Source organism: Megascapheus bottae, chromosome 27 (assembly GCF_031878675.1).
Source record: "Megascapheus bottae isolate mThoBot1 chromosome 27, mThoBot2.hap1, whole genome shotgun sequence".
NCBI lineage: Eukaryota > Metazoa > Chordata > Mammalia > Rodentia > Geomyidae > Megascapheus > Megascapheus bottae.
The window spans coordinates 3,664,786-3,690,215 of NC_143535.1; the positions used below are offsets into that span (position 1 = coordinate 3,664,786).

Below are 25,430 nucleotides of genomic sequence, written 5' to 3' on the forward strand. Positions count from 1 at the left end.
AAGTTAATTGAACTTATTTGAATGTCAGTTTTCAACCAGTGCCGCTTGTGTTTCTTCCTGTTAGGGGCATGGATGGCCCGCATGGCACCACAGAGCTGAGAGGCAAACTCACCCACAAGCCCCACGTTCAACACATACCTGTGCAGCGCACCAAAGTGCATGGCTAGACCACAGTCGGAGCCCAAGGGCATCCTTAAAAATAAATAAATTTCCTTTTCTTTTTTTTTTCAAAAGAAAATCATTTGAAGTGATCGAAACTCTTCAGCCAAACTTTCACAGGAAAGTAATGCGTTTACCCTGGGAGTATCTCATTGTAGATTTCCCATTGTCAAGCAAGCACATTGCAATTTCAAGCACATATTCAACAGAAGTCAGTTTTGCTGAAAACTGTGTACAAGGATTTCAGAAGAGATCAAACACGCTAGCAAAGGCAGGTGCAGAACAAACACAAGACGAGAGCCCTCAGGGAAGCAATGCAGAGGACAGCACAGAAGATTCACTTGGATATTTGTATTTATGGAGAGGGGGGAAGGAAAAAGAAACATGTCACTAACCTGTTCTGTAGAGGCTGGAGGAACCGAGTCACAAATATGAAAGCCAAATCTTGGTAAACCAGACAAAATTAGGCCAAACAAGAACTCATGTTAGTTCTTCCCAATTTGTTGCCAATTATTTCTGATTCCTGAAAGGCTGACTGAATCTCGTACCCGTAAAACCAAAAATTCACTTAGTCCTGTTCTACAGTCAAGTGAGTGTTGAGTTGCAGTCAAGCTTTTTTGCCCCTTCCTATTGATCAAGGAAAAGTAAATCTAAAGATCAGTTTCAGGATTGCGTAGAGAGGTTCTTTTCCTGAAAAACTAGACCTCCCCCTCCCCAGCCACCACCCCTTCCCTCCCCCCTAAAAACAAGTGGATTCAGATGGAAATGTCAGGTACTTGGAGTTGAAACCTTGGTTCTTTCTGATCAAATCACTTTGCAGAGAAAAACACAAAAGAACCCCCCTCTTCTCCCTTTGTACCCAAAAGAAGGCAACTGTATAATGTTACAGAATTAGCATCCCCAGGCCTGGGACTGAAAACTGCAAACAAATCTGCTGCCTCTAACATTTAAATGCAGCTCGTTTTCTACAAACTTTCCCCCCCATTACCACTCTCTCTTTTAAATCTGTTCATGAAAAGGCTACCTCTGCTTTCTCCCAGGCATGCATGAGGTATTTGAAGAAACGATCCTTACCTTTTTTTCTAGGGTTTATTCCTTCTTTCTCTCCATTACATTCTCTAGGCCAAGGAACTTCTTAGGCAAAACCAAGTGAAGAAGGCACTGAAGTATGGGCAGGAATTTCCACAGGGAAACCCCACAGCTGTCCTGGATACCCCTCCTTATGTTCCAAGAGATATTGTAGGCAGGGAGGGAAGGTAGATGGGCACGAGGGAAAGAATTTCGAAAATAAAAAAACCAAGAACATCCATGTTAGGGTTTTTGCTCTCGGCTTTGGTGCCATAAGAAATACTGCCTTTGGTATCAACTGCAGCTTACCTAAGATATTTAAGTGGTCATTTATTGAGCAATAAGTAATGCAAATGTAGCAGGCCAATCCTCTGTAAATCAAGAGGGGTTTACAAACTATTCCACATTTTACTCTGACCAGAGCACAAAAAAAATTAAATTCAATAATAATTCTGATTCCAGGTAAATTGCCTTAAAGTGGACACAAGGGTTGGGGAAACTAAATTTGTCATCTAAATTAGCCATTTTCTCCCCGCAAAAACCTGTGATAATTCAGTAGGTTTTGCACAATGAGTTTATTCTTGTGCTAGTAACACGAGTCCTCTCCATACACCCATTCATAGATGTCACATGGCCGCTTTCCTCTGAAAGGAAGGGGTTTGGGTAACAGAATGTAGTTTTGGGGGAGCCTGGCATAAAGTGGAATTAAACTCAAATCCAAGACTCACCTAGAGATGCAATCTCTTTGCCCAAATCCTGATTACCATTTTCTTGTAGCAACCTACATGTGTGGGAGCAAAGCAGTTGATTTTATTTAAAAACAGCTAATGGCATAGTAATTAGTAACTGCGTTTGTCTTTTTCTCCCCCACATACTCAGAAATATTAATATCCCACCCCTCTTGGCCCATATCAAAGACTGCTGGGGACAGTGTTGTCCAGGCATATCAGGGGTAAATACTTTTGAAAGTATGCGGTAGAAAAAGATTTCTATTAAGATTTAGCCCAGAGCTGGGTGGAGTAGAGATAGGCCTTGGAGCCAGTGACCCAAGAGAGCTGTGCTTTATAAAGATGGCACTCTTTCCTTTGTAATGTAATGCAGAAAGGTAGGCCACCGAGTTCAGATACAAATGGCTTCCAAACAGGCTCGTGCACTAAAGGTCTGGTCCTGGTGCAAGCAGTGTTCAGAGGTAGAGGTTCAGGGGAGCTGATTTGATCCTGAAGGCTGTGATCTTTTCAGTAGGTCAGTCCACTAATCAATTCAAACCCTGGGTTGACTCTGGGGAGGAGGCTGAGCTACAGAAAGGGCACTGATTGGAGGAGGTAGGCGGTGAAGGCCCTGTACTCTCTCTACTTCCTGGCTCCCATGAGTTCCTGCCACCCCCCCCCCCCATTCTGTCTTGGGCTCAAAGCAATGGTTCCAGCTGATTGATGGACTGAAACCTCAGAAACTCCTTTAGACTCTTTTCTCGCAGTGACAAAAAGTCTTAACTAGACACATCCAAGTACACTGTTCTTGCCAAGAGGCTTCCACTAGCACCACAAATGGAAAGTTTGCAGAAAGTCTGATGCACAGGCATAGAATTTCATGCTTAGTAGCACCTGACCAGGAAATCTGGTTACAGAAGAGGGGAGCTGGTCCAGGGCATTGGAATCTGCTGGGAAAGCACAAATAGTACAGCTCTGATGATGCCAGCAAGCATATCCAAGTGGTCGCTTAAGAAGCAGATAAAATGTCCCTTTCAAGAGAGTATGCTTGCTCATATCTGAATAAAGTTTAAAAAACAACAGTGGAGAGGCACAGACATGGTAAACTTGCTGTCCTCCAGAGAGTCAGGTGCAGTTCCTCTAGAAGAGACATGGGGACAAGAGCCAGTTCAGATGAATGCTTAAAACAGACAATAAGCCTGGGACTTCAGGGCAAGCGATCCATCACTCTTTATGAGTGCTCATGTGCTGCTAGAGAATCTCACCAAGGATTAAAATTCATAGGTTCCAGAGACTCCAACTCTGATCCGTGTTGAGTCAACGTGACTGGTGGGGAAGAAGGCAACACTGGCTGCACTAACCAGCAATTGTGTTGAGCCCAAGGCCGGTGTAGTCTTTGACTTTGCAGGGATGTGACAAATAACAAAACGAGGGAGAAAATGTTCATTTTATACCACCCCAGTAGAGACTAGTTTGGCAATATCCACACACAAATCAAAATTACAAACACACTGACCTTTTGATCTAGCAATCTCACCTCTGGGAATGCATTCCACAGATGTATTCAAACATGTCAGAGACCATATGCTGTTTACTAGAGCAAATTGAAATTTTTTTTAATTTAAAAAAGGAGGAAGTGATGGGAAGGGTAAGAAAAACCTCAAATGGTAAGTAGAGAATTGGCTAAATGGATTGTGATATATCTGTATATGTAAGGGAAATGTAGTTATAGAGGGAGGTGATTCTTTGTGTTCTGTTAGAGCTCTTCGAGATATATTATAGGTAAAATAAAAAGCAAGATGCAAGGTAGTATATAATACAGTAATGTTATATTATGGGGGAACAATTAGAATATATATACTGTCTATTATGATTTGTATGAACTCTGATGAACACAAAGAATGAGTAAAAGATGGAGCACAGACATAGAATGGAACTTTTTAATTGCATATCTTCATTACATCACTTGATTTTCAATCAGGTTCATGTTATCTATTTGGAAATTGAATTTAAGTGTTTTACAGTCTCCTCCTTGTCAGAAAATCTGAAATTTAAAACAAAATGGTAACAAGTGAAGCTGTTCATACTGCCCTCGTTTCATTACACATTTCCCTCTTCAGTCTGCATTTGTTCATGTCTGCCTCTCCTATTTCTGGTCTTATTTAATACCTCAGTTGTTACTCAGTGACAAGGAAGCAAAGATCAGGAGCCTGTGAAAGACTCAACCAACTCAACTGCCTGTTAAGTTCTTGGGGGGCTAGATCTTGCAGAGGGCACTAGATAATACGTCTGCTCTACTTTGCAATATTTTGCATTCTTCACGAGACTCCCTTTTGAATGCTGCAGCAGTGACAGCCTCATCCTCTCCCACAACAAAACCACAGATAAAGGCTCTAGTTAACAATAAACTAACTTCTTCCCATCCCATAGAAACTCCAATTTTAAGTTCATCTGCAACACTGGGCCCCCTTGACCCAGATCTGAACTGGAACTGAACATCCTCTCTCACCGTTGGCTGAGACCAAGATGTCAGTCTTCTTGCATCCCATTACTGGTTCACTCAGTTGTGTGAATGGATACCAAGTATCCAGTGTGATGCTTCAAAGAAGCAGGGAGACAGGAGATGCTCCAGCCACAACATCCCCAGTATAAGAATCGGCACCAGGGCCTATTAAGTCTTGGTTTAGAGACACTCCATATAGAGGGAGCCAATGTAGTGAATGGATGTTAGCCACCGTCTCAATTTAGCGAGCTAATTAAACCAAGACTAAGCCCACAGGTGTTGGGGGCCAAATGGAGGAGAGCTTCAGCAGCAGACACGCAAGTATGGATTCATTGTTCAATGCTTGGGTTAAGCACATTATTTGTGTTTGAGTCCTGGCCTTGTTGACATCTGGCAATCATGTGACTTAATCATCTCCTCACTAGTAGGAAAATGGAGGCGACAGTGCTCACCTCACAGGCCAATGACGACAGATAGGAACGTCTTGTCCCAGAGGATGGGAAGAAAAGGGTAAGTGGAGAAAGTCAGGGCCCTGCTCAATCCATAAATATGGGCTGTCTCGATACATGGAGCTGCTTTTTAAGTGCTCAGAAAAGCTCAAAACAAATGCCAATTAAATAGGATTTACCATGAAAGTTGTAAAGTTACCACTCTTTGCAATTTAATGCGAAGTGGATGTAATCTAAATTAAAACAGGTTAGATTTGAGGCCTTTCTGAAGCATCAGGGAGAAGTTTGTGGACTATCTTCGAAATATAAAGTGTGGATCTTAATAAAGTTTGGATCTTAACTCTCAGTAGTAAGTTGATTCACAATGGCTTATGAAGAAATTATTCATAAGCATATAGAGTTCAAACTCTCTAATACTTGTAGAAAATTATCTTCCAAGAGAAAAAAAAGTAGCCCTTCAAGAACAACAACAACAAAGAGTATATTTTTATTTCACCAAATGAGATTTTTCAGTTTTACTGGGAGGAGGGGCCAGCGGTATCAAGAGGGAAGACCACCAAAAGGGAGGGCAGAAGGCAGGTTAAAGGTATAAAATCCTGCTAACAGAAAAGCAATATCCATTCTCCCAAACCCTTCTCCTGTAACTGTCACTTCCAGCAAGGTCCCAGTTCAGTTCATTAACATGTCCAGGCACTTCCTGGCATACACCAATCCCCCAAAGAACTCAACCCGAGGACCAATCAATGTCTATTTTTAGCTGTATAAAAATATGTACCTTTGACCCACCGCTCCAGGAAAAGAACAATCAGAACACAAAGAGAAAATGGACTTGAATTTTTAATTTTTTAAAGATGCTCTCTCTATATATTAATAAAAAGTGCAAAGTATAGACCTTCATGTTTAAATTATATTCTAAATAAAATATAATATATATATATTTTTTCCATTAACTGCAGGAGACAATTGGCAAGAGATTGAGAGTCCAGTCCCTCTCTGCCACTACCAGGGACACACATGTGAAGGAAGCACCGAGGAAGAGCAGTGGAGTTCCCCACGCCTCTGGAGACACACAGTGCTTCGGGGTGTTTTGGAAAGCAGTTTGCATTTTATTTTCAATCTAACATGAAATGAAAAATCAAATCCATGAACAGAAACAACACTGCTTAGAACAACGGCATATTCTGAATTCAGGTGTCCGGTGCCCACGAGCCAGCAAGCCTGGTAGTGAGCCACACTCATACTCCTCAGTAAAAGCTATGCTCAGCTGGCCTGAGGCGGCCACCAGACATGTATGCAACAAACATCACGGCTGGCACAGCAGCACAGAATTTTTAATAATTAACATTCAACCCCCACTCCCCAGGCAATGGTAACATTTGGTCTTACTGCATAAAAGTGGGCTTATGGGATAGGCTTCACTTTTGTTAAAAATCTTAAACAGAAACAGAAATAAGGGGCGGCTGCTTTTCATGTACTTCTGTCAGTGGTGGCAAGGGTGCTAAAATCACTTCAACAGTAAAGCTGGGTTTGTGACCTTGAGCTTTTTTTTCTTTAGAGCAATGTGGTGTGTTTGAACAGTTTAGATTGGGGAAAAGACCTCCACAGCGCTGCAGCAGCTCTGCAGCCACATGTAGAGAGAACTCCCTGGACACAAAGAAAGTCAAGGTGGTCTTCCCTTCCTTTCTCACAACTGACTTCGTAGCTTCAGAAAGGAATGGTCAATGGGCTGTGCCTGCAGCAGCCTGTCATGCAGGCAAGTGTAGAAGAGATCAGTATTAAAGTCTGGACAAGTCTGCAAGCCCTGGGGACTCGGGCCCCATCGTCTCTTCTTTTCTGTTATAAAAATCATTTTGGTTATGAGTGTCTACACAGCACCAGTTTTCTTTCTTTCCTCAGCCACCCAGGTGGATCTGTAAGTTCACGTGCTCCTAAGCTTTCCTCACCTAATTCTGTTTGGTAACTCTACATGACCAGCAATTTTATCTGTTTTTCTTAGCAAAAATTGAAAATTGAAAAATTGAAACCTTCAGTTACAATGCCTTAAAAATAACCCCATCAGCTGAATTAGAGAGGTTCCCTTGATATGCAGCCATACAAGAACAGAATTATGCCTGCAGCTGATAAACACTGTGCCCTGTATTAAAGGAAGAAACAGGTCTCTGACCATACAAAAGCATTTCATAAAGTTTTGTCATATATAAAATATCTCATTTCACTTATGACTGAAGTGTAAGTGTTCACTCTGCCTTCTGCTGAGGACAGCCGGAAGTCCTAAAACTTCATAAACACAAGAATGCATCCAGCCATCTCCCAGGCTGACAAAAGCACCCGGCTCAGTTACACTGCTGCGCTCTCAAACTCATCTGCACTCAGGCTTGCACACACAAAGCACCCACAGTTTTCATCTTTATGACACTGTTGCCATACCCCCCCCTTTCCAAAAATCTGTCAGAAAAATGTGACTACAAAATAATTATTCTTGTCTCTACCCAGGCGGGATCTCCATTGCTCATTTTTAGGATTCTGAAAGCTAATGTCTGCAGCAGCAGGTAGAGCAGGCCCTGCTCGCCTGCCTCGACCCCTTTGGTTTCCACCAGTATTGTTGCAGTGAGTGCAGACCTGCTCAGTAGGCCTGAGCCAAAGGCTTTACAGATACTGAACCTGAAGTGCATCAAGAAAAGTAAGCATCTGCCATGTGGCAGAGGAGAATGTGTAAAATAGCAATAACAAACACAACACCTTTACAGGAAGAATTTACAAGTCCTTTTAGAAATTTCATAAGAAAGGAAATTTGGAGGAATGGGGTTATGTAACAAAGGCCAAAGGGTCAGATGCAACCAGAGAACAATTACATTCTCCAAAGAATACTTTCCCTGCCCTCCTTCCAGCTGCATATGCTTGTCTCACACTTGTAAACATGGAGGACCAGGAAAGACACACGCTAAAGCCAACTGTTATAACTGATTAATACAGGGATAGAAGCTCAAACAAAAAGATATTTGAATAAACAAATACATGAAAAGTATATTATATGTGCTTCTGCAAAAAATATGAAGTAGAATGGATGTGGATGTTTTGACACTTGACCTTTACTCACAGATGGTAGGCAGAGCTGTTTTTCTATAGGAGTAATTAAATCAAAACAAAAGAGCTGTGCAACTATGACATCACAAAACCTCACAGAGGAACTGGAAATCAATGTTCCCTTTGATTGAAGTTTTCCACTCACTCTTTGCAAAGTGCAAGCAGATGCAAGGGTTCTGGATGGATGGCAGGGCAGGGAGCGGGAGACCTCTTCCCCGAGTCTCCACGTCAGCTCCCTGCACACCACCAACACTTAACTAGCTGACACTCTGCTATCCTGACCACAGATCTACTGGATTCTTCATAGTCAGGCTTCTATCTCCAATTGCTTAATTTTTTTAAAAAGCAAAGAAAGATGTGAGGAAGTGTATTCATACGCAGAAACGAAAGAAATCTGGAGGAACCTAGCGTGTTTCTTACTGTGGAAGTCACGGTGGACGTAATGTCTGAGGGAAGGGAACAGTGAGATCCTAGCGTGTAAGAGAGCTGGCTGCTCTGCCATGCTTCTAAAATGGCTGCAAGCGTAGCTGGAGTCTTAATACTCCAATACCCCCTTCAAAATCCTAACAGTCATAGTTCTTACTGATACCTGAGATCAGAGTCAGGCTGAAAATGCTTAAACCACTCAAAGCTATCTTAAAAGGGGGAATGAGAGGGAAAAAAACCAAACTGAGGGGAAATAAGAAAAACCAGTTAGAGACAGACTAAGTGATCAGGTAAGCATGTGCTGACACAGCCGATGGGGAGGGAGGGAGGGAGGAGAAGGACGAGGTGAGGACGTGCTGGTCCTGGACGTGGAGCTCCCCGTGCACCTTCTGACCCATGAGCACTGTAAGCGATCATGCCCTCCTGAGGGACCCCGCTCATGCTATCTGCACAAGGACGTCTCCCCTGCCAGCATGACCCTGCGCAGACAAACCCGTGAGCGCGGCATGCAGCGGTGACCTCTCTGTCCTCCTCCACAAGAAACGGCGCACGGAGTGGAGACGCAGCCGGTTCTGCTGGCTGAGCTGAAGACTGCTGTGGTAGAAAATACCAAAAACAACCCCTTACCCATTCTAGGGGGGAAAAATAGATATAAAACCCCTCTCAAAACAAAACAAAAATAGTATTTTCCCTCCTAAAGAAAACCACATTGGAAACAAATACCCTGCAGAAAGTCTTCAGGTGTGTTTTTACAAGGTTGGTAGAGGTTATTTTGTTTTGGATTCCACGTAAATTTTATCTCCATCCCTAATGCCAAAGGAATGTAATGCCCGGGAGCTGTACTTCATTTCCTCCGGGCCGAAGGGAGCTTCGTGGTCAAAGTAGTAGAGAAGCATGCTGCTTGTGGGTAACTGCACTAGACTTTTCAATTGTTTCTTTAGTTCAGCAACTGTCTGGTCCAGACGAATGCTCATCTCCTCCACCTGATCGTTGAAGTGGACCTGGACTTTTGCACTGCTCTGGGGTCGTAGGTCCACATCTGCCAGAGGCTCCAGTTTCCCATATTTTGTGATCAGCTCATGATACCTAGAAAGATAAAACAACAGCATCAGTCAGCTTCAGCGTCCACTGTATGAACTATGGACGCCTTCCAGACTACAGGTAAACTATACTGCCACTTCAAACACCATGACTCCCTGTCTCATTCAAATTGTTCTCCATACATAGGTGTGCATGTATGCACACGTGTACACATTATGAACCAATAGGTGCAGGTCCTGGATGACCTGTGGGTCCTGTGAGCTGATACGCAGATGCGCTGATAAGCACAGTTTTGAGGATACAAAGGGAAATTTTTTTCCTGAAGATGGTCACCATGCATGAATGATGTAAGAGTAGGCTCAGAGGACAGGTCTTGTGGTACAAACCTGTAATTCCAGTACTCAGGAGGCTAAGGCAGGAGATCACAAGTTCAAGGCCAGCCTGGCCTACGTAGTGGGGAAAAACAAGGGAGGTAGCCTTAGAAAGAAAATTGTGAGAGAGTCAAGGATACATTTTTGGTAAATAAGGAATGTTCTTTCATCAAGGCAGGAATAAAAAGCAAGTCAAGAGGAAAATTACAGAAATCAGAATAGGGTTCACAAGGTCAAGTTTCTCATGTGGAAACTCCAGTCCACTGTCAGCCTTGGGGGATGAAGGCAGTGGGAACTTCCTGTCCCCTAGAGAGGGGAAGATGCTGAGAAGGCTTAAAACCAGCCTTATCCTACCTAAGACACGGTGAGGCCAGCTCAAGACTAGACTACCATAGCTACCTAACATTATTCTTCAACCTCCCCCGCTCCACTCTGTCAGAATAAAGTTTGGCAGGAACGCTAATGACATAGGGAGGCACCTGTACTTAGAGAAGGAGTAACTAGAATGGTAAAAAGAGCACGGACTCTGATTTCAGAGGCTGACCCCAGGGTGTAGTTAGCCGTGTAACTTAGTAACTCACCTGACTCGCATTTCAGTTTCCTTTCGAGTCCAGTCAGTCAGGGCCACGATGCCTACACTTCCTAGCTTGGAGGACGGCCATCACAACTAGAAAAGTGATGGGCAAACGCCGCATTCTCTAAGTTATCATTCAGTAAAAGGCCTGGCATCAGAGTCGTGCTGCTCTGGTGTTCACACGATTCAAATGCCTCTTAGGAAACAGAAGACTGGACCTACTTAGGGGAGGCTTCTTAGAAAAAAGGCTCATGTGACCACATGAACCAGACAGGACAGAATCTGTCCTGGGACTTAAGCACAAAGCTGATCTAAGGCTGTTGGTTGATTAATGACTGGGTTGTGGAGATGGGGTCTCACTAGGTAGCCCTCTTTTGACACATCCTTTAGTCTCATCCTCCTGCATGCTGGAATCGTAGGCCTAAGCCACCATACCCAGCCCAAAGCAGCACTGAAACAAATAATCACCAAGAGCAACAGAAAAAGTAATGTAATTTTTCAACATAACCTTTTAGAAGGACCCAAAAATTCTATACTAAATCTAAGAGCATCTTTTCCCCACCACAGCTCCTATTATATACATTCAAATTCATAAAAATAAATTATACAATGAACACAATCTCAACTCCACAATTGTCTTCCTTCCTACAGAAGTCAATAGGATAACTACTTGACTTCAGACAGAAATGGCCATGGCTGGGAGAGGTGCTCATGCAGAGTGCCAGCAGAGAGGCGGCCTGAAGAAGTCTACACTTTGATGTATAAACAACAGGATAGAAAGCACCAAGTACACCCACAGCACAGGAGGAAGGAGGAAGGAAAAGAACGAAGTACTTATGTAAGCAAAAACCAGAGGAAAAACTTGATCTGACAGCGAACCTGACAGAATAAAACGCCTACAAACAGAAATGCATACATGAAAACAAAAATCAAGAACGCCAAGACAATCGTTACACTGTAGAACAGTGTGAAAAGGGACAGGATAGAACTAAGGAAACAAACCTGAGGCCCAGAACACTATTAGTAACCAAATAAATTGGAAAAATGATCAAGGACATTATACCTAACCCTGTTTTGCTCGGTAATAAGTCTATCAAGTAGATATATTCAATGAAGTACCTATGAGGAATGAGAAGGGAGAAACAAAAACTAAATTATTCAATAATGACATTAAAGAACTACTAGTAAGCCTTGAATCAATTTAAATACAAAGCAAAAACTCACTAGACTCATTTATATCCAACACTACAGCCAAATGAACTAATCCAACAATGCATTTCTAGATACAATGATGGCCTACTTGCTTCTAATGGACAAATATATTTACACCTTATATGACCTGGGATACTGCAAAATTTTCTCAAAATTAACTTGTCCAGAAATGATTGCCATTCCTAAACATCTTTTTCTCTGGTCTTTCACTGACTCAGTAAACAGTGTTAAGAGCTCTCCCCTTATCCTAACCAGATACTACGTGGTCATTTGATTCCTCTTCTCCTATGGCTCCTCTCCATGTTTCTCCTCCAATCCATTCACACATCTAACTAGTTGTCCTCCTAAATACCTTATTAACTATCTGCATCATTCCTGTATACCTTGCAAACTCAAGAACTCGTGATCAGTACTATTTAATAACCCAGACTGCTACCTTTCCTTCAGACACATAAACTGGACGCGCTCCCACAGTATCTTGCCAACCTCTTCCTGGTAGACACTCCCCAGTCACAGTCCACCCTTGGTCTCCAGAGGCATGGAACTAGCAGGGGCAGCATGAAGCAGGCTGGGGAGTCGATTCTTCGCTGGGGTGGGCGGCCTGGCAGCAGCTGGCCAATCCTCTGAAGCCAACTAAGGTGGGTGCTCAGCACCAAGGACAGCAGCAGGCTCCTTCCCTTGGGATTTGGCGGGCTCTGCGGTACCCTTCTCAAGTCCCCCAAAGACCTGTGCGGACGCCACTGACTGTATACAGACCTGGTCCCTTTCTTCCTGAAGCTGCTCGTGATTTTCCACGTCTTCAGGGTAGTCCAAGACAATTCTCAACTGTTTCATTTTTCAAAGTAATCATTACAAAAAACACATTTCATCTCCTCACCACTCCACACATCAAAATAAAGCCTCAATTCTGTAGTGTGGTTGGGGAAGACAGAACTCTGGCTCAAAAGAGAAAACCAAGCAGATTCTGTAACTAGCAGCATAAGAAGAGCTTGACACACCAGCGCTGCATGGAGAGTGTGTTGAGTCCTATGTGTACCTGCAGAGTGATATCTCCAGCCTCCGTCCCTGCAGGCACTTTCATTTCAGTCTCCCTGCCCTAAGCACAGCAATCAACACCCAGGTTTTCTGACCCACAGAAATTGTGACCGAGTAAGTGGGTATTACAGTAAGCCACTAATGTGCTATAGCATCAGCAGATAACAAATAAAAAGACTCCTTGCAATCTGCTTCCTTCACAACTTTCCAGCCTCGTTTTGTGCCATCACCACTGCTACTTTCAGTACCTCACTGTCTGAGGAACCTTAGAGACGATTATATAATTTACAGATGAAATAACTGAGACACAGTTCATTAACCCAAAGCCTCACGGCTAGTGAAAGGACAAAAATTAGAATTCAAGTCTTACTTCTCACCATCCTAGTGGTTTGTCGCAGTAGGAATATTATTCCAGCAGCTCTCTTCTCCCTACATTTCAAATGCCTGCTGCCAAGTGTAAGGTCCTGATTTCATATTGCATCACCCCCCCAAAAAACCATGTTTCTGTTTAGTCTTACTTATTCTCTTTTTTAAAAATGAGACAAAGTTTCACTATACAACATAATATGGCCAGTCTGTGAGTTTCTTAGAGGAAATGACAAAATCATCAGATAGAGAGAGGTACGCTCAGCAGGAAGAGATAACAATCCTGTTTTGGGACTGTAATTCAAATACACAGGAGATAAGTGAAATACACAGGAGGTGAGTGCAATAAAAAATTAGACAAACCCACAATTGTTGGAGACAACCATATTCTTCCTTTAGTAATTATGAAAACAAGGACAGAAAAAAATTATGCCTAAATAGTGCTAACAACCTACTCTAACAAAGTTGACTTTAAACACACCACCTGACAATATCAGAACACATGTTTTCTATTTCATAAGTGAAACTTACCAAGACAAACCATAGTCCAGGCCAAAAACATACCTCAAACATAACAAAACATGTTTAAAAAAACTGAAGTAATATATCATAGATTCCTTCACCCCAATAAAATTAAAATAGGAATTATTATCAAAAAGATTAGCATAGGGGTCAGGAATTCGGCCTAGTGGCAAAATGTTTGCCTAGCATGCACAAACACCCAGGTTCAATTCCTCAGTACCACATGCATACAAAAAAGCCAGAAGTGGTGCTGTGGCTCAAGTGGTAGAGCTCTAGCTTTCAGAAAGCCCAAGGACAGTGCTCAGGCCCTGAGTTCAAGGCCCAGGATTGGCAAAAAAAAAAAAAGATTAGTATACATCCCCAAATATCTGAGAAATAAACAATGCACTGAAAATACAAGTGAGATGAAGTCACGGGATAGAAAATACAATTATTTCAATGAGAAGGAAATATAGCTAACATGTGTTTGGAAGTATATTTATAGAATCAAATGATAACAATAAAAAGGAATAATTAATATGGAATCTGAAAGGACCCCAAGTAGTCAAAACAATTCTAAAGTACAAAGTTGGAAGAGGACTGATATTTCCTGACTTGAAAATACAAAATGAAATAGAATAGAAATCCCAGAAACGTGTCCTTATTTTTTACTGAAGTACCAAGGGCCATCAATAGGGTACGGGAAAGGGAGTATCTACCTGTTAAAGAAAATGAACTTTGTTCTCACACCATAACTGTTATTACCATAGGCTCCAGTAGTTATATTCCTAAGTTTTCATCCCAGAGAAACAAAAACTATGTTCACAAAAAAAAGCCTGTGCGTGAGGTGTACATAGAAGACTACCTGACCACTCTACCCCAGGGTAGAATAGGCCCAGAGGCTTTTCAAATGCCCTCCAGAGGACTAAGCAAACTGGTTAAATGCACAGGAAAGCCACATGTGGTAGCACACACCTGTAATTCCAATAATTCCCTAGAAGACCAAGGCAGGTGGACTGATAGTTCCAATCCAGCCGCCTTTTTGTTAAAAGAATAATAAATTTGAATGTTAAATTTATGAGTCCTTGAAAGTTTACTCTTAGCACATACTCTTCGTATGGCTATCTCTGACCACCTGGAATGAATGTGCATGTAGTTTCAGCAGTAACCTGAGGGTGCCCTCCTTCCCAGCCATGTGGACGGTCACTGCTGACCGCTGAGGGGCAAGGCCTCCATGCTCACCACTACCTACAAATAAACTTCAAGTGGAGTAAAACAGAAATGACCACTGACTCTGAATAGTGTGTAGGTAAATGTTTGCTTATTCTCAGATTTATTCACTTTCTAGAAATTCTAAAAAGCAAACACAAGAGGGACACAACTGGATACCAGCCACGACTACAACAAAAGTTCAGACCACAGTTTGGGAGGGCTGGTTCTCCTCCGGTCTTTCCTCTGCAGGAGTATTTAAAGACTGGACCCCACTCCAATCAAGATTAGGGAGGCAGGCTATCTCCTGCTGGGCTGGGAAAGTGGCAAGAAGTCAAAGTCAAGTCCTGGGTAATTGGAATGACAAAGACTGTGAGCCCCAGGGAAAGCTGACATTTCAAAGGCTCTCAGAGGGCCAAGGACAATGTACCTCTGTTTCCCATCAGACTGGCAGCTGAGTGTGGAGTGCTGTGTCCCAGCACTTGTCAGGGGATGATGGAGCCTGGCACTGACAAGAACCCCAGGAGACCCAGGTTCAGTGTAGGAATGCGCCCTCACAACAGCAGGGCCTTGTCTGCAAGGAGTGTGAGGTAACGGACACAGCACACTAGAATTTCTCCAGCATCCGAGACAACATGAGCCTTCTCTGGGGTGGCATCCAAATAGAAGCTGCTGCCCTGTGCTCTCAATAACATGGAGATACAATCGACCCAACTTAGAAAAGCCATTAGCGGCAAACAGGAAGGTATGCACTTTCCATACTTTAAAGAGCATACCACTAATGGCCCATGACCATTTGTGAAATAGCTCCTGGAATCCTAAGTATCACACAGAGAAGTTTCCAGGACACAGTCGTAAGGATAGTAAAGGCAAAGCAGAGCCCTTTGGGAACTCATTTCTGGGGCTGCCCTTCTGCTCTCATGACAGCATTTCCACTTTCCGCCACGTCACCGCTTCCTGGGATATGTCTTGTCTAACTCCTCTCCATGGAAAGCAAAATTTTCAGATCTGAAAAAGGAGCTATCTCCAACTAATGCATTTGCTTCCTGCCACTGTGCTGATGAACAAAACAAAATCATTGAGCCCCAAATCCATGACACATCGAATTCCAAAAAAAAAATTGCATTGTTTTTTTCCTTTTATCTCTTTAAAATTAAAGAGGAAGCTGTGTATTAGTTCAGTACTAAAGAAGCAACTTAAATTCAGGAAATGGAGAGATACAGCAAATATGACATAAAGGAAAAGCTGATAGGCATGGGCCATGTGGACAGACGTCTGATACAAACGCGCGCTGGAATCACTCGCGTAGAGGCTTCTTCCTCTGGAGACACCAGGACCACGCCTATCAGGAAACGAGGGCTCTGAGGCCGGAACGCTGCAGTCCGGCCCCATCACTCCCTGAGGTGAAAGGCCACCTGCGACACCCCTGCAACCACCCAGGTCCCCTTCCTCCCCGAACACCACCAAGCTCTACCCCGCAAGGAGTTCCCCACTCTCCTGGGAACTTCCAGTGATTTCCTACTGCCATCAGAAAAGGCCTTGGCTCCTGGAGTGGTGGGGCCCAGACCTTCCCGGCCTGCACTGGCACCTGTGCTCCTCGAGATGGGCAGGCCGGTGCCTCCCCCAAGCTTTTCATTAGTCTACCAACTGTTGACTGAGCTACTGAGTGTGGCCCAAGCCAGCCTCAAACTCACAATTCTGCCTCTGCTTCCAGAGGGCTGAGAGTATAGGTAGGTTCACCACACCCAGACCAAAAAAAAAGACTTTCTTAACACCTAGATTTCAGTCTACATTTCGACCGTGTGTACACAATCCTAGCAACTCCTTTCATGTAAGCCCTCTCCTACCAGCAGAATGGCAGATGTTCTACCTGAGGCCTCGAGTTCTTCACGCCCTCCATTCTGATCAGTGCTCTCAATCACCGGGAGTCTCTCACATGACCACGTGTGATCACTTGTTATTTCATTCCTCCAGGTGAAGAACTTACAGAATGTTTTCTATGAACAGGAGTATGATGTTTACTGGCCCCTTCTAGGCCAGAAAATAATCTCAACTTGCCCTGAGTTGTCTGAGGGTCTGCTATCTACAATTTATTTCCTATTACTAATTTCCCAGTGCTAACAACAGAAATGAACTCTGATCAACTTAAGCAGGATAAGCATTTAGTAAAGGAGTAATGGATGCTGTTTGGCTCACAGAATTGATAAAAGGATTAGGCTTGGGTAAGGCTCAGTCGAGAGTTTTATGCCTCAGAATTCTAATAGTATTCTCTGACCCTCCTCAGACAGTCATAAGACATTCACCGATCACCTTTGGATACGTGACTCTTCCACATCTGTCGTTAATGATCTCAGATAGACTCAGCATTGTACTTCAGATTGAAATTGCAAGTTTATGCCACTTTCTCCATGTGCTATCTTTTAGGGAGTAGAGAAGAAAATATTTGCTCCTGTTTGTTGAACTCCTTTTAGGTTCCTTCATCTCAAGTATCTTGACTCCTGTCCCTCTCCCTGCTTCATACAGGCATTCATTGCTTAACAGCCAAGGTTGGCTATAAAGGTACTTTATATTCAATACTATGATACTTTGTCCCTTGTAGTTTTTATGTAAAACCTGCAGTGGATTTATCTACCTTATCAGCACATATTTCCTGCACCCTTGTAAGGTGCTAGGAACTATGTACAGAACTTACAAAGGAATTATGATAGTTTTCATGCTAATGAAAATAGAAAATGAATGGCACACATACATATTAAAATGTATTCACTGTAAATTACGAAATGATATCTAAAAAGATTATTAGTACTATACTTTTTTACTTGCCTTGCAAATTATATGCATAATGTGACCCCAAAATACTACCAAATGAGGAGTAGTTATGCTTGGGAGCACAGCCTAGTGGTAGAGTGCTGACCAGTAAGGTAAAAGCTTGATTGTATAGATGAGCCAATGTCTCATATAAAATTACATTTGAGCCTTAGTTTCCAGGAAGGGAGGAAGAAACATGTTTTGAGGAAAAGATAACATTTAAAAAAAATCAGTGCTTAAAATTTCCTATCAACGCTAACCTCCATCAAAGCTTCCTTTAACTTGGTCACCTTAGCTTTTCCTTCTCTTTTCATATTCCTACCTGTGTCAATTATACATGAACTCTTCTTTACTTAAGACATAATTGATGGCATAAAGAGTTATTATGATTGGCTGACCAGCCTTTATGGCAGCAAAGTTATTTTGCAAGTTACATGGACTATTTGCAACTGTTTCTGTAAAAGATGTTTTGTCAAAAGAAGTCTTTAAAGATGATGCAGAGATTTATATATTCTGTTTTTCTATCCCAGAATACAATGTTTAGGGGACTGAGAGGGGACACATTTTAGTGTTCTAAATGTGTTTGTGTAAGAGTTACAGGTGCTCAATTACCCTCTTTAAAGTTGTGTACTGATGGGTAGAGCTCTAAATTTAGCATCTGTGCACTACCTTCTTCTAGTAAAATGAACCATCATTTTTATGTGTTTTGTGAGACAACCAAAGATGAAAGCCTCTGCTTTCTGGTTCTTGGCCTTTGAGTGTTTGCATCTGCAGTCAAGAGACTCTTTCTTTCAGAGCCTTGGCTCATGGAGTCCTGGGGCACTGTTTCACAGAAAGCACAGAGTGTGTGCTGCAGGTGGCTCAAAGCATGTTCTCCCCTAGCTGCTTGTGTTTCTGCCTGACCAGAAGAGCCTCTAGGAAATAACTCTAGATTTTAGTTGCAATGGAGACGACTGAACACTTACTATAAACCAAGAGGCACTGGGCTAGAATCTGGCGATGAAAGGACAAAAGAGTAGTGTCTACATTCGAGAAGCCTGCACACTTCCTTGGCTGGCTCCCCGCGTTCTTGACCTCTGAAGGTTCATTCCAGGCCTTCATCTTTAGGCCCTTGTCAGCCTTGTGGCTCTAAATGTTTCATTTTTAATAACTGTTAGATGTTACCTGTTTATAATTCCTTTCCTGACGCTGTCTCTGAATCCTGACATACACTGGGCCTGAACTCAAACTTGGATTGTGACACCCTCCCTCACCCAATCCCTCACAGCCACGGCTGTTCTCTGCACATCTCCCTCCATGCTTCCATCCTTCCAGTTGCTCAAGACAAGAACCTCATAGTCATCCTTGACTTCATTCTTCTTAGCCCCCAGTCCCTCAGCTTTCCAGTTCAGTTGTTGCAAGGTTTTATCATGTGACAAGGTTTGCCTGGGACTTGTGACTCTCTTGTCCAGCCACACAAACGCTGGAGCCATAGACATGAGTTATCATGTGCAGGTTAGTCTTAAGCAAGGACCACATGTAATTATGGTGACCAAAACCAGTTGCTAACACTAGAAACCTGCTTTCAGAGGTTATTTTTTGTTTGTATTTTGGTTTTGTTTGTCTTTCATTCTTGGGGATTTGCCTCTATCACATCTGATACTCCCTTTACCTCTGTAGAATATTAACAGTATCAACAAAACAACACACCTCAACTCTCTATACACTTATAATTCTTAATTTAGTTCCCAGAATCTCCCTTCACACTTAACCATCTTAATTTCTTTAATATTTCCTCAAAGATCTGTTTTCTGGTCTTTTTCTCATATTCTATGTACCTAACTCTCATTTGTCAAGACTTCTAAATTGTAAAACACAGCCTGTATCCTAAAATCAGATGCACTGTAGATGAAGAGACTATTTTCAGGGCAGGCGAGGAGATGCTATTGCAGAAGAGGAACAGAAAGGAGTTATTGGATTAATCAAACACTCAATCATCCTCAATGTAAGTGCAAGAGCACAAGCAATGCGATGTGGAACAGCAGGTAAGGCAGGTCTGCTTTCATGCTTCCTCCCTCTCTTTTTCTCCCGTCTGAGAAGGCTCCCCTAACAGATGATGCAGCTCTCCTTGACAACAACCACTGCTCGGCTGCCTGCACACTGCGCTGTGCTAGAGGTGGTATGTACCTGAATGGCACGTCTTCCTGTGGAACATCCACATAGTAACGAATGAAGAATCTCTCGGAATCTTCCCGCTCACCATCTGTGACGACACTGCCGTTAAGTTTGGACACGGACGGCAATCTGTAAGCACAAAGCAAAATGAAGACACGTTAAGACACAAAAACCACTTAGCCTTAGAAATAAAATAACCAACTTCAGACCCGGCTTCCTTTGATGTGGTTTTACTTGTACAAAAATAACATGAACTGAAATTGTATGAAATAACTGGGAAAATCCAGTTTTATGGCCTATCATGATTATATCCCATCTTTCAAAGTAAGATTCTAGACAGCACAGTACAGGTTATATAAATATAATACCAGCCACATATGTAAATTTAAAATTACCCTTAGCCTTGTTTTTAAAAGTAAAGCATTGTGAAAAATTGTATGCATATTTAAACCAATATATCCAGGGTATCATCATTTGAACCTTCATCAATATTTTTAACTAATGAGCTATTTTATATTCTTTACACATGAATAATTTGAGAACCAATCTAAATTTTGCACTTATAGCAAATTTGAAATCAGACAAGATAAATCACACATGACTACCGCCACAGTTGGCTAGTGGCTGCCATCCTAAACAGCGTATGTTTAGAGAGTAGTTAGTACAATACAATTACATAATCCAGGAATTTACCATCATCAGCATCAGCATCTGGGCACTGTGCTTGAGCTCAAGGACAGTGGGCACCCTGCCACTTGAGCTACAGCATCACTTCCACCTTTTTCTGTGTATGTGGTACCAAAGACCTGAACCTAGGGCTTTGTGGATACTAGGACAGCACTAGGCCCTGAATTTATTGTATTTGTGAAGGAATCATGTAAGAAAATACAATGAAAGACTCACTGTTCTAAACGATACTCCCTTCTCCAGTGAGAGCCAACACGTACGTGAACAGCGGCATAGCAATGAGGCTCTGTGGACTATCAGCTGCTCAGAAAGACAAGACCTCACCTGAAGAATTCTTCTTCCTTGGAGAACCTGAAACTCCACTATTCCCCTCTCAAAACCGCTCAGGCCTACAGTCCTAGCTATTCAGGAAGCTGAGTTTGTAGATCCTGGTTCAAAGCTAGCCTGGGCAGGAAGGTTCATGAGACCCTTACCTCCAACTAATGCCAAAAACTAAAAAAAAAAAGCCGGAAGTGAGGCTGAAGCTCAAACCTAATTTGTAACTCTCCTTGAGCAAGAAAGCTCAGGGCCCTGAGTTCAAGGCCCAGGATTGGTGCGCGCGCACGCACGCGCACGCACGCGCACGCACGCGCACGCACACGCACGCACACACACACACACACACACACACACACACACACACACACTGTACAGCGTACAAAAAGAACAAAGTAAAGCTCGAAGGCACTTTACATTGTTGTCCACATCTTATTTCTGTTAAAGGTTCATACAAAACCACAGACTCACGGAGACTCAAGTCGCTGGCAGAGGCAGCAACTGTGACATGAGAGACAAGGGAAGACGAGGATGACAACACCAACGACAGTGCTCACACTGCAGTCAAGGGAACAGTCACCATACCGACATGACTCGTCTCCCAGGGATCTGCGCTGTGTGTGGTGACCACGTTAACACAGGGTGTAAGAAATGATGCTCTATTCCACAGACTTCCATTCTGTGACCCAAAATGGAAGTGCAAGTGAGTACCAAAAGCATAAAAACAGAAGGGATTTGTGAAGAGATTTTTCCGTGGGCTCAGCTAGACAACTGCACTTCACATTTGCCTCCTTGTATTATGTTTTTGTTTTTGGTTTTGTTTTGTTTTTTAAATCCAGGACTGGAAGCGACAGAAGCAGGTCCTTCTACTATGGCCTGCTCAAGGGCTAAATTCATAGTTCATTCCCCCACCCCGCAGGCACGGCCCCTCTGGGATGAGGAAGCTGAAGAAATCAGGACGACGACACACCTGGCTATTACCAGCTTCCTTCGCTCCTCAGTGGTGTACGGTTGCAGAAGAGGAATTCCCAGCAATCTCACTTCTTCAAGTTTGGGGAATGAATTCAGCTTGTCAATATCTTCCCAGGATTGCAAACCTAATTTGAGAAAAGATACTGTTTAAGTAAGCCCAAGAAAGTATACAAATAAAAAGAGAAACACAGCAGAAAACAACTCAAAGACTCTTCAAATTGAATATAATAGAGAGCCTCTATTTTTCCTCTATACAAGCATAAAGTTAAGCAGATAAAGACTTTGTCAGAAAAATATTCAAGGTGGTAGGAGCCTGAAGTTCCAGCTACTGAACCAGGGGATTCCAAGTTCAAGGCCAAGTTGTGCAATACACCAAGACCCCACCCCCCAAAACCAAAACCAACACTAGTAAGAGACAAAGAACCTTCTCATATCCTGATTCTGTCAAAATGGCGTGGAGTTGGACTATGTTGGTGCCAATAAGCACAATGCATGCCATGAGCATATAGTTTTAAAAACGGCAACGGGCCAACTCATCTGGCATGTAACTACAGTTCAGACTTAATATGGTCATATTAAATTTTTATCTAATGCATTCTAAAATGGAAGACGGTCAAAAGAGTCAAAATCAAAGCTGATCACTTTCATAATATTTTCATTTTAGTGACATAGAAAGGATCCAAAATGAGTTTAAAGAAAGCAAAAAGCAGAAATCTAAACCTTTGAGTAAGAAGAACACACAAGAAGTTAAGATTTTAAGTCCTAAAATGGCTGTGAGGAAATGGATCAGCCATGTCAACATTTGACTGTGTCAAGAAGGCTTTCCAAGGAGAAAAAATATTCCTAAGATGATTAAGCTGGTCAGTTCTGTGACATGGGAAATCTGTTTCAGAAAACAACATCGTCCCTTCCTGTTTCTATTGACCTTTAGGAAGGGTAGCGGTGGAGGAGCAAGGTGAGGCTGCTCACTATGACATGATCAGGCGGGTCACACTGTCCCCTCTGACAATGCCAGCTTCACCTGGACCCAAGAAGTAGAGCAAGGGGAATTAAGTGATGAAACGACTTCCTGTGCAGCATGCAGACTTGAAAACTTGTATCTCACTCATAGTTTCTATGGTGATGTAAACTAAGTTATAATTTTCTGGAGATTTTCAGTTAGCTATTTTTTATAAACTACTACAAAAGGGCTTTATTTGCATAATTAAGTGTAAGAACAATTAGACATGTTAATGGTCATAGCAGTACAACAGTGGGTTATGTTCAGTTAGTTATTTTATCTATGTGTAACTGTTTTCAGAAATAGGATGAAAAGCAGTTCAAAAGAATGGAGATAGCCCAAGCCAAGTGGCTCACATCATAACCCTGGCTGCTTAAGAGGTTCACACAAGGAAGCTAGCTCTGGCAAAAGCCTGAGATCCTGACTAAAAGACAAAAAAAGTAAAAGGAGGTCAGTGTTGTGGCTCACACGGTAGAGCATTTGCCTAGCAATCACGAGGTCCTGAGTTCAATTCCCAGTAGGAGAGGGGAAAAAAGCAAATGGAGGATGAGAATAAAAGTCAGACTGGGAGAATTTTTTTTTTTTGCAAAGGAGACTTGTGATAAATGACTGTGGCTAAAATGCATAAAGAAAATTCAGTAAGAAAATGAATACTATAAAAAAATGTATAGAATACCTAAAGAGACACCTCACCAAAGACATAGAGGGGGGAAATAAGTCGTATGACAAGATTCTTACTCCCATATGTCATGAGGGAATTTCAAATTGGAACAGTCATGGGTCACCATGTGCCCAACAGAATCAGTGTCAAAGCCTAACATCTTGACAATACCAAATGCAGACAAGCACTCAATGAGCAGTCGGCAACCATTCCTTATTGGTGGAAATGTAAAATGGTACAGCTACTTTCAAAGACAGCCTGGCAGTTCCTTACAAAACTAAATATACTCTCACCATATTATACAGCAATGGTGACCTTGGTATTTAACTACATGAGTTGAAAACCTACATCCAGATAAAAATCTGCACACAGATATTTACAGAAGCTTTATTCACAACTGCCCCAAACTTGGAATCAACCCAGAGTCTTCAAGAGGAGGATAAATGAACTGTAGTACATCTAGAAAATCAAGTTATTAAATCAAGGATTGAAGAAAAAAAAAGTTATCAAGCCATGAAAAGACCTGGTGAATTTTAATGCATATTACTAAATGAACTACAGCAATGTACAAAGGTTCCATACTGTGAGATATCTGCAAATATAGGGCATTCTTACAAAGGTAAACATCCAGAGACAAAGGATCCACTCTGCCAGGTTAGCACAGAGGATTTTTAGAGCATGGAAACAGTTCTGTACAAGGAATACGACAGTGGCAGAACACTGAGAGCAAGCCCGAATGTGCTCTATGGTCCCAGTGACAGTTCGTACCACTTCTGTGTGGGGCGTTGACAGTGAGGGAGCTCGTCTGTATGGGAACAGCAAGTACAAGGGGAGTATCTGTACCTTCTGCTCAACTTTGTTGTGAACCCAAAAGTATTATTATTATTATTTTTTAAATTCTGTTACTCCTGGGACTGGAACTCTAGAGCTGGGCACTGCCCTTGAGCGTCTCTTGTTCAAGGTTAGCACTCTACCTGGGGCCACAGCTCCACTTCTGCTTTTTTCTTTTCTTTTTTTTTTTTTTTTTTTTTTTTGCCAGTTCTTGGGCTTAAGCTCAGGGCCTGAGCACTGTCCTTGGATTTTTCTCAAGGCTAGAGCTCTACCACTTGAGCCTCAGCACCACTTCAGGCTTTTTCTATGTATGTGGTACCAAGGAATCGAACCCAGGTCTTCGTGCATGCTAGGAAAGCACTCTACCACTAGGCCAAACTCCCGGCCCTGCTTTTCTTTTTTTTTTTTTTAAATGTATTTTTATTGTAATAGAAGGGTTACACTTCTGCTTTTCTTCATTGGAGATAAACGTCTCATGAACTTTCTTGCTTGGGCTATCTTCAAATCAGGATCCTCAGATCTCAGCCTCCTGAGGAGCTAGGATTTCCGATGTAAGCTACCAGTACCTGGCCAAAAACTATTCTTTAAAAAATCATTAACAAAGAACGAGAGGGGCTAAACACACGCTTCTCTATGATAATGAAGATCTACTGGTATAAACTATCCGTGACACAGAGTGACGAGAAAGGTGAGCTCTTGAAAATCAAATCCAGATGAAATGGTTGTTTCTAATTCTCTTTTTAATTCCTTTCTTTTACTAGTCGATTCATCACTTTCATTTCACTTAAATTATAATCTTCTTAATGTATAAAATATAATATGCTATGTTACTTAATACTTATCAGCACATTCATGAAAATGATCTAATCTATAAAAAGGCTAGCTATGCCTGAAAGAAATACGCTGCATGCATAAGCTCAAATCCTTCTGCCTACAGAACGAGACCAAGGCTGCTCCTCACCTGACTTGTGAAGGCTGATAGACCGCAGATTAGGAAACAACCGAGCCAGGGAATCATTGGGCTCCTCAATAGCATTCAAGTGATTGTTGGCCAGCACGAGCGTATCCAGGGAAGGAAACATAACTCCTAACTTTCGGATTTCAGTCCAGTCCTGGAGGTTATTGTCTGTTATATGTAGGAGCTTGAGAGAATGACAGCAAGTAGAAGAACAAGACACTGTTTCATAGTCATTAAGGCACAGGAAAAGCTCCTCCAAACTGCAGAGAAGAAAGGAAACATTTCATTGCTTCAGGCAGTTTAGTTTCTGGTTTACACCTATCATCATACATTCAGTAG

The 25,430-nt window shown here is 42.4% G+C and overlaps 1 protein-coding gene across 1 annotated transcript in view; it reads right to left on the minus strand.

Annotated features, from left to right (window-relative positions):
• Positions 1–5,351: 5,351 nt before the first annotated feature.
• Tbcel (tubulin folding cofactor E like) overlaps positions 5,352–25,430 on the minus strand; it is a 45,087-nt gene continuing 25,008 nt past the window's right edge. Inside the window, exons 5-8 of the mRNA XM_090319315.1 lie at positions 25,095–25,351; positions 21,640–21,766; positions 19,680–19,796; positions 5,352–9,482 (exon numbers count right to left, since the gene is read on the minus strand). Coding sequence (XP_090175441.1) covers positions 9,164–9,482; positions 19,680–19,796; positions 21,640–21,766; positions 25,095–25,351 — 820 coding nt within the window. The 3' untranslated portion in view covers positions 5,352–9,163. The remainder of the gene's footprint in view (positions 9,483–19,679; positions 19,797–21,639; positions 21,767–25,094; positions 25,352–25,430) is intronic.